The sequence below is a fragment of the Gallus gallus genome, chromosome 19 (assembly GCF_016699485.2).
Source record: "Gallus gallus isolate bGalGal1 chromosome 19, bGalGal1.mat.broiler.GRCg7b, whole genome shotgun sequence".
NCBI classification, from domain to species: domain Eukaryota; kingdom Metazoa; phylum Chordata; class Aves; order Galliformes; family Phasianidae; genus Gallus; species Gallus gallus.
In genome coordinates, this window is record NC_052550.1 from 8,487,468 (window position 1) to 8,496,895 (window position 9,428).

At 51.3% G+C, this 9,428-nt stretch overlaps 1 protein-coding gene across 2 annotated transcripts; it reads right to left on the reverse strand.

Moving 5' to 3' along the window:
- Positions 1-577: 577 nt before the first annotated feature.
- C17orf64 (C17orf64 homolog) lies at positions 578-7,250 on the reverse strand. Of its 2 annotated transcripts, none has more exons than XM_040650525.2 (6): positions 7,149-7,250; positions 6,610-6,735; positions 5,581-5,756; positions 5,291-5,390; positions 3,248-3,398; positions 578-2,023 (listed from the first exon to the last, which is right to left on the reverse strand). In XM_040650525.2, exons 1-6 carry the CDS (start codon positions 7,200-7,202, stop codon positions 1,932-1,934), a joined length of 699 nt encoding a protein of 232 aa, XP_040506459.1. In that variant the 5' UTR covers positions 7,203-7,250; the 3' UTR covers positions 578-1,931. The 2 variants fall into 2 exon arrangements, with proteins under 2 accessions (XP_040506459.1, XP_001235349.4); XM_001235348.7 differs by lacking the exon at positions 578-2,023 and adding an exon at positions 2,152-2,335.
- Positions 7,251-9,428: the final 2,178 nt, after the last annotated feature.

Genomic DNA, 9,428 nt, shown 5'->3' on the forward strand with positions numbered 1-9,428 from the left:
ACAGGATGCCCTGTTTGGACAAATCCCTGCTGGCCAGCTCACCCCATGGAAAGCAGGATGACTGCAGAGGCTGAGGCTGAAGCCAGGGCTGCAGCAGTGCCCTGTGCAGTTGTACAGCCCGGTGCCTCCTGTCCGTGCTGAGGGAAGGTGGAAAGAAGCGCAGGCCTCTGGGGGCTCCGTGCAGGTTTCTCAGTTCTTTCCCTCACATTAGCTGACATTTTGGGAGTGCTGAAGCCAAACAGCCGAGCATAAACCAACTAGAGACTTCCTAAAAGAGTCCTATGGCCCAAACTTGTATGAAGGGAGAGTAGACAACAAAACAAAACTGTTGCCTGAGTAAGGGCGGTGTGGCGGTGGGTGCAGAGGCACGAGGCCATCCTGCTCATTTTGGGGTTAATGAACCCAGCGGGGTCAGTGCTGCTGTCTGGTGATGACTTCCTTCCCCAGCTGGTTGGAGCAAAATCTGAGAAGCCGACATCAGTGCCATGACAGCAGGTACAGCACTGCGTCCTGTGCTGATGGAATTCAACAACAACTCTCTCAAACGTGAGGTAAGTGCTGGGTTTTTTTGCTGTTTGCTTTGTTTGCTTGTTGTTAGTTCTCTGAGGTGCTGGCTGCTCTTCCTGCTGGCTGCAGGTCCCTGCCTTGGTGTGGGGATGGCTGTGGTGCTGCAGTGCCTGTCCCCCACTGCAGGCTGCTGTGGTACCTCATGGCTGCAAGCAGCAGTTCTGCTTATTCTGGATATCTTTTGTCTCCCTTTTTTGTAAACAACAAAGTTTCTGCTTTCTGTGGCATAAAACATGAGCTTTACTGTCCTGAGCTGTCAGCAAGCAGCCTCTGTTTGCATCTCTCCAGGTTTGTGGTTTTAGGAGAAAGCAATGGATTTTTGTCTTTTTCTTTGCCGGTTCTATGTTACGCAGTGACACGTTACAAAACACATGCAAATCTTGCTTGCGTTATGAGCTAAGCTCAGGATTGTGCAACACTTCCATGAATTTCCTGATGCTGTGTTTAAACGGAAGAGAGCAAAGAGCCCGGGTGAGGAAACGTGCACTGAGCGCTGTGTGGTTGTGCAAGCTGGGTTTGGGAGCAGCGCTGCACACAGACTGCCAGCATGACACAGCGGGAGAAAGCAGTCCCTGTGTCAGAGCACTGCAGGCTCTGATGTGTTCTGCTGCTCACGTGGAAGGTTTTCACATGATGTGTGTAGCACGAGAACTCCCCTCTTGCCTTTGTTTGCCCGTGTCACCCCGGCAGGGAGCTCAGCAAGACGGTTTCTGGCACAGCTCAGTTTTCATTGAGAGCTCTCCTGTCACTTCTCAGTTCCCTCAAGTTCTGGATTATTCCACAGTTTTTCCAGCAGACTTGGGCAGGCTTTAATCTTGCTCAGCTTTGCCTTAAGCAAGGGTGACATTTTGAGGGCATGCAGTATTTTTCTGATGCGACTGCATTTGTGATCACTTTTATGCGGCGTGTGCTATGGGGGAAAGCTCATCACCTTTAGCTGAAAGAAGTATTGTATTACCTCAGGAACATCCTTTGTGATCTGCTGCTGAATCACACCTGCACCGCACAAACACTGAGGAGGGAAGGATTTGGGGGATTTGACTGGTTGGCCTAAAAGCTTTCCGTGCCAAACTGATGTTTGTTCCGTACAACCTAAATTGCAGCATACATCAAGTGCAGCCACCTCTAGAGCCCAAAGCAGCTAGCTTTGTTACTCTCTTCTCATCATTTCTGTCCTGAAGCATTAGCTCTGCAATGAGTCTCTTCCCACAGCAGACAGCTCAGGTGGGATCAGTGGGGTCAGCTGCAGGGTCTGCCAGCAGGGGCTGTGGGCTGTCCTCTGCCTGGAGCAGCTGGGAGAAGCTCAGCTCTGTGTGTGCATGGAAGTTATGAAACTTTTTGGCATCAAAGTATAGTCCATGCGTTCACCTCTTCTGCTCCTCTTTCAGTGTGACCTCCCTGCTGGCCGTGGGGAGGGCTTTCTGAGTGGGAATGAATGTGGAGCAGATCCTGCCCTCTGCAGAAAAGGGAAGCAGCGCGAAAGACATAGTATCAGTTGGTGTGATGCTTACACATCCCCAGTGGAGACTTGATGCTGGTGCACAGCTGTTAGGAAACTCCAGCATAATAATAAACAACATCACATGGTTTTAAACGGCATTTTCATTTTGCTTGGGTGAAAGCTTGTTGCTATGGCGCTGCAAGTATTGCAGCATCCTTCAGTTTCAGGAAGCCACAAAGGCAGGCTCCAGTCCATGATTTCTGCCCTACGTGCCGCGTGAAAATCCAGTGTTAATTTTTCTTTCTGTTGGTGTCTGAAGCTGAGAACCTTAAAAATGAAGAACACACCTCAGTTCCTGCTGACTTGGCAGCAGTAGAGGGGAGCTGACCTGGGCCCTCAGGCCACCGGCAGCCCCAAAACCTCCATGTATCACAATTGCAGCAACTCCCTGTATGGCACACGCTTTGTGTTCCTACACGAGAAGCAGCCAGCTGCTGTTTTCTCCATTCCTGCAGCACAGCAGACATGTGGAGGGCTGCCTGAGCACGGAGCTGCAGGTTGGTGTGGGACTCCTTCCCACTTCCTGGCTCGTGCTGTCTGGTCTGTTCTTGTTTTCTGACTTTGTTTACCAATTTGAATTTCAAGTTGGTAAAATTTAGCTGTTACATATGCACCAGCAATGGTATATAGCAATCTGACATCGGATTGAACTTCTTTAGAGGTAAACAAAGTGGTTTGGGAGAGAGAAGATGAAAAGCAAGATGGTTTGTGAGTGCGTGAGAACACCCACGAGACACGTGGGTGCTTACTGGCAGCTTGAAAATAGGCACACATGGGTCTGTGGCACCTGCCCAGGAAAGGGCAGAGTTTGCCAGCAATTGCTCCTTCTTCCTTCTCCTTTTGGGGTTTGTGGATGCTGGGCTTTGGGCTGGAGGCACTGGGCTGCTGGGAGCTCTGGTTGGCCGACGTGCCTGCAACAGGTTGGTCAGCATTTTTGTTCCACATATGAGTGTGCGTTGCTCTGCCAGGCCATGCCCAAAGGCAAACCCACAGCTATGCTGTGAGCACCTGCACTGCTATGTAAAACACACCACTGAGCCGCAGCTGACATGGGCTGCCCATGGGATGTCTCCTGCTTCCCTGCTCCTGCTATGTGCTGTTCTCCCTATTTCCCGTGACTTCTGAGGAAGCAGTTTGACCTGCCCCATTCTCTACCTCCACCACTGATCACATCCTTACCTGATTGTGTGGCAGTCAGACTCACTGCCGGTGGCAGAGGAGGGGTGTTGGTGTGGCTGCTACCTCCGCTGCATCCCCAACTGCTCCCAGTGGTTTCCTTCAGCTTTATTCCAGGATCTGAATCTTCAGCTTCTAAAGGGCAGCATAACAGCTTTAAAAACAAACAAACAAAAAAAAAAACAACAAAAAGCACTTCAGGATATTGATCTGACTGAGCACCTCACGCTGATCCGTTGCTGAGCAATCCAGCACTGTGGACCCATTGGGTGGCTGTGGGGGGAGCAGTGAGTGTGCCACCCCCAAACCCTGCACTGATCCTTGTGCTCCTTGATCCGTGGGCACCCGATGTCTGTGTTCTTCAGCAGGAATCCCTCAGCACAACGGCTCCAGGACTGACCTTTTCCAGCCTCCTTGGGCGATGCATGACAGCAGTTGGTGCTGCTGGGCAGCCGGGTTTCGTAGCAAGAGGTGTGCTGTGCCCCTTCTGCAGGCAGTGCTGGGGATGTGTGTGTGCCACTGGATGTCACTGTCGCCTCGTGGTGCCTCGGGCACAGGGACGGCAGTGGGTGGCAGTGGGTACCCGCGCTCAGCAGCGGCATCTCCATTGCTCTGGGCTATCCCAGAGGAGAAAGAGAGGTTTTGCGTTGCCTGAATCATGTTGATTGATTGACTTGTGTTTAAAACAAGCAAACTTCGGGGGCTTCAGGTGGTCTGAGAGAGTAAAAAAAAACAAGAATGGAGTGCGGGGCTAATTCCTGTGCTAATGAGCTTTTGGTGGTGTAGAAGAGGTGGCAGATTGCATGGGATGCAGGGCTGCTCGGGTGCATTCAGTAAGCCCGAAAACAGAACTGGGATCAGTGTGCAAACTGAAATGTGGCTTTTAAAGAAGGCCTGAAACGTGCAGTGAGGAAAGGGGAAGGCAGAGCTCCGGTTGTGAGATGATGGTGGGTAAGGCTGACAGAGGACCTTACTCTCCTTTAAGGAGAGCTAATCTCAATCATTTCCTAATTACATATTGATTATGCTGTTATGCTTGCTCATCTGAACAACGAGGCATTCCCAACCAATCCATGTCTGCCCCAGTGCTGCTGCTGTGCTCCATTGGGGGACAGCCGCTCCCTGGTTGGAAGGCTTCTCCCACCTCCTTGCAGCCCATCAGTCCCTGCCTATCGCTGTGCTTGGGAGGCAACTGTATCCCCAGCACTGCACAGCCCTGCCCGTGGCACAGGCTGCATCTATCCCTCACTTTCCCACTTTCTTCCTTCCCAGGCTGAAGATGTGCAGTCCGGTGTTCTGACTTTTTATTCAGGTGGAGCAATAGAGTAGCACAGTTTGGAGGCTTTTGCTGCTCGATGCTCCTGCTTTTCTTTTCCTTTACATTCCCTTACTGTTGGGGGTGTCTTTCTGGAGCCCTCTAAATAAGCAAACAGCCCGATATCCCTCTGCACTAACAGCCAGAACTCCCATTTACCAACGGCTGTGTTGCTGCCAGCACTCAGACGGCCACAGCTCTTTAACGTGAAGCACAGGATCACACCTACTGCAGTTCCTACATTGCTCAGAACACTTTCTCAGATGCCTCCAGTATTGCTGTTTGTTTGTTTTAACATTGGGTCAGTTTTTAATATTTTTAAATAAACTTCTAGAAGTTTTTCTTAGGGACCTTTGAACTTCCTGGTGCGCTCAGCCTTTGCTCAGGAGCTGTGTCTGTGTGTGGCTGTGAGTCTGCTTGCATGGCTTAACCCTTTGGGGTGGGGCTCTCAGGAACCCACTCATTACAGCTCCATTGTTGGAGGGCTCCTGTAGGTGATGCTCAGGCACGGAAGTAGCGTTGACATACACTTGCTTTACCTGAATGAGTTGCTTCTTTCAGAGCTCAGCTCTCACTTAACCAGATATAACTAAGGATCAGAGTTGGTCTGCAAAGCATGACTGGGAACATGGGATCCATGGACTGCTCCTGAAATTGCAAACCATGGTGCTAGGGACAGCAGCTCGGCTTCCTGCCTCTGGCCGGGGAAGGCCACTGTCCTGCCTGCTTACCTGGAACTTTTGCATCTTGTTTCTCTTGACGTACTTATACAGCTTCTGCAGCTGCTTTTCATCCTTGTCTGAGAAGAGGGAGGTGAACCTCCACAGCATCCTAGGGAAAAGACATGCGGGTTGCATATGTGAGCATGGGTTGCATCCTCTTCCTCCTGCTGGTTCTGGTTTGTGGAGGGGAGCACTGGTGAATCCTTTGCATGGTACTTTTCTCCTTTTCCCTGAAGCTTATAAACTTACAAAGAATGACCCTTCCCAGAGCACAGGGCTGTAAGAGGACAAAGCCTTACTTCTTCCAGTGCCGGACCTCTGAGGCTCTGCAGTGCTGCTGGAGGAACAAGTCGATGCGGTCCCCAATTATGGTCACGCTTTCCTTCATGTACTTCACTTTCTTTTTCCTGGAGAGGTGCAGGGGCAAGTGCAGCTTCCTGAGTGACCTCTTGAAGGGCCTCAAGTACTCCTTGCACTGCAAAGGAAGCGTTGGAATAGCTGTTTTCTATTAGTAAGCTACTTAAATATTTGGCTGGAAAAGCATCAGAGAAGTGTTTCTGGGTGAGTGCATTCTGTGTGGAGATGGATGGCTGCGGTGGGTCCCTGCCAAGTGTCTCCATCACCCTGAAGGAGCCTGTCCTGCACCTCCTGAGCTTCATGGTGTCCCAGGCAAAGCATGTTGGGATGACACAGAAGAGGACTGAGGGATTTTCACAACTGGGACTTCCCTTTTGACATCATAGGGTGAAACGTATTAACTTCAGGGTATGAAACAGCTGTTGTTCTGCACGGATGGGAAAAGGGAACTGCTTCTCACACACTGCTGTTTCCTGTGGCCGTGCCTGGGATGGTGCAAACCTCAGCTTGCGATGCAAGAGCAAGCGCTGTGTCTGCACGCCCTCCCCTCCCTGTCCACATGGCTTTTTCATGTTACACACGCGGGGTTGTGAGGGGGGGGTGTGGGTAAGGGTGGGCTCGTCCATGCGTGGGCAGTGGTGTGGGATGCAGCTTTGGGGCTGCAGGGGGGGGGGGTGACACCGCACCATCAAAACTCCGTGTGAAAAGCTGAAGTAGCAATACGCATTTCCAAAAACTGGGTGGTGTGATTCTCAATGTGGATGCCCTGCTGTTTGCTTAACTGAAGTGTGATGCTGAGAAAACAAAGATGAGGTTAACCACTGCAGCTTTCCACCGTGCATGAAGGTTAGGTGTGCTGTCCTGCTGTTTGCTTCCTCTGTCAAACCCCTGAGTTTTATATTTCTCTCTCCTTCTTGAGATGCCCCAAATTAACTTTTTCCCCCACTGCCAAATCCCAGTCAGTATCTCACAATTTTGAAGGTATCCTGGTTGAGGCCGACCGTGGAGCAGACGAGTGGGGCCCAATGCAGTGCATGACTCACACTGCTCAGTGCAGGGACTTCTGACTCCGTGCTGGCCGCATCCTTCCCTGGGCCCTGTGGGTGCCAGAGATAGAGGTCAGTTACCCACTGGTGCCAGTTCTGTACCCTTTCCTAAAAGCATAGCCAAGGACAAGCCCTACCCTCAGGCTCAGGAGCATTGTTCTTCCTGCCAAAAGCACTTCAGATTGGGTTTTCAGAGGTACTTAGTGAAGGCAGGTATTTAATTGCAAGTAAAAGCCTGTAAGACTTGGTCACCTCGTTTTTTTGGTTATGTGACCAACCTAAACCCAAGATAATGGTGTATTTTAGAACACCCTACGATATGTAATGAGAGAAGTCCCTCCCTCTCTGATGTTCTCTGTCCTGTAGGAAGATCCCTTTGCAAACTTGATCCCAAACTGAGTTTTGGAATTGTCACCAAGGCCAAGCCCTGCTCTGGCTCTGTGTCCCTTCCTGCTCATGCTCACCTTCCTGGCCGTGCTGCCACTGACTGCCTGCTCCTTCATGCCCACCTGCTCCATGGCACACAGAGCCCTCGCGCTGCCACCTCTGCGCCAGGTGAGAAAGGGAAGTAACCACAGAAAGAGTGTTTGTGGGTCACCGGGGTGCCTGGATACGGGTTCCGAGTTCCACCAGCCATGGGGATGGCTGGGATGTGCTGATGGGAATGGTACTGCTGGTTGTGATTGTCACCCATGGTGTGGTCTGAATGGGCCTTTTTCCTCCTCTCCCATTGCAGCCACTGGGCTGTGTGGCCAGGGCTGAGCTGCCGTTGAGATGGCCCTGTTGGGTGGAGAGCAGGCACAGACACAGGAACACAGGGTGCAATACAAGGTGTTGTTGAAGGAGCTTATCAGAGCTGTGTTCTCAATTCCCGTTGTGGTGCAATGGAAATCTGGGGGTATCTCCTTCGCAGGTGCCACCCACAGTGAGGCGTAGCTCTCCTGCATAGCATCTCTTTTAAAGCTCTCAGTTCTAATAAAGAATAAATTGCACTTGCCAGGAGGAAGAAAGGCCTGTAGTTAAAGGGACTATTTTTTGGAGTTTTACTTCCAGGCAAAATGCTTTCACAAAGAAAAATGTGTCGGGCCATAGTCATGCCCTGACCAGTCAGACAAGTGCAATTGTTTTGTCCCTCAGACAATTAGTGTAATTGCTGCAGCTGTGATTCAGCTGTGCTCCTGTGCCAGGTCGCTTCTGGCACCGGGAGTCAGCGCAGGGCTGCACAAAGGCCCTCTCTGAGGTTCCATGGCCACACTGAGGGATGGCACTGCTCCCAGCAGAGCACACATGGCTGGTGCAGCATCTCTGTGGCCCCCAGTGCCTGAAGTTTTGCTGTCAGCTCCCTGATGTAGGAGCAGACAGAGGAACAGTTATCTCCAAATGCTTTGCAGTTAGCTTTGCTTTGACTCTCCGAGGTACGTTGTGATTTGTTTAGTCTGTGCTGAGATTTCAAGGTATGTATGCATTAGTTAACACAAAGCAAGGTCACTGTGTAGCAGAGTGGAGGAGTCATGGCTGTGAGGATAAGCAAAGCTGTGCTAGCTTCAGCCTGGGTTTGGCAAGGCTGGCACTGAAGGTGGCTTTGTTGAAGGGGATGTTGGAAAAGTTGAAGGCTGTGTTGAAAGCGTGCTCAGTTTCTCAATGCCTGCTGCCAGCTGCACACCCTCTTCCTTGCCCTCTGCCTGCAGCTGTGACACCCATCCTGGCGTGGCCACCTCCAGAGGCTCAAGCCAAGAAGTTGGCAGCTCACGTCCTCAGCTTTCACCTCAGGGCATCGAAGGGCGGTGTGTTCCTGGCAAACAGGAGCAATCAAGCTGCTTCAGCACAGGCTCTCACATGTGGTAGCAGCCAGATTAAAGGCCATGCAGGAGTCCTGGGACACACACTGGTTGTTATCACAGGCATAACCCATATTTGCGTGGCCGTATCTGTGTACTTGTGAGATTACAGCCTCCACAGGCACATGACAGCCGCATGGAGAGGCTCTCCTGCTTTCTCCTGCATACATTGTACCTTGCAGGTCCCCTTAGACATGGCAGCGTACGTTCTGCCTCTGGGTGTGCGCTGCATTCGGAACACAGCCAAAGTGGAAGGGCACAGGCAGCAGCTTTGGGTGGACCTCCCCGGACAGCCTTCATATGAGGAGCTCGCTGTGCTTGGGAGCTGTCAGCCAGGGTCAGGGTGAAGCTGTGACCTTACAGCCCTCTCTGGCATTACTTAGTACAGTAGCAGAGCTGGAGACTAAAAGACTGAGGCTGCAAAATGCCTTTTCCCACTGTTGAGCTATCTGATAATGCTCCAAGCTGTACTCTGACCGCGGAAGCCATAAGCCTTCCCTGCCCTTGAATTTCTATGATTGCACTGAGCAAAGCTGCAGTTCGTTTTGGTCATGGCGTAAGGTGTGCTGAAGATGGTGTAACCCAGACCACATCTCTGTAAATCTATCGGGTTATATCGCTTACTTGAGGTCAGGAGTCCTTCCAAACAATGTTCTAATTGGGTGGGGAAAAGTCAGGAGTACAAATAGATTACACATCTCATATTTCTTCTAGTGAAGGGAAAGGAGCTCAAGTGCTGCTCAAACACTGCTGTGACAGTACAGCCCAGGAGCACTCCCAGTTCTCTGACAGCTCTCCTGCAAACAGTGATTTCTGCACCTTAGTGAGCGCTTTCCAGGAGCTGTGCAAGTGCAAACAGCAAAGTTTTGCTGGCACAGCAGCTCTTCCAGTGCAAGGCTGGGCACG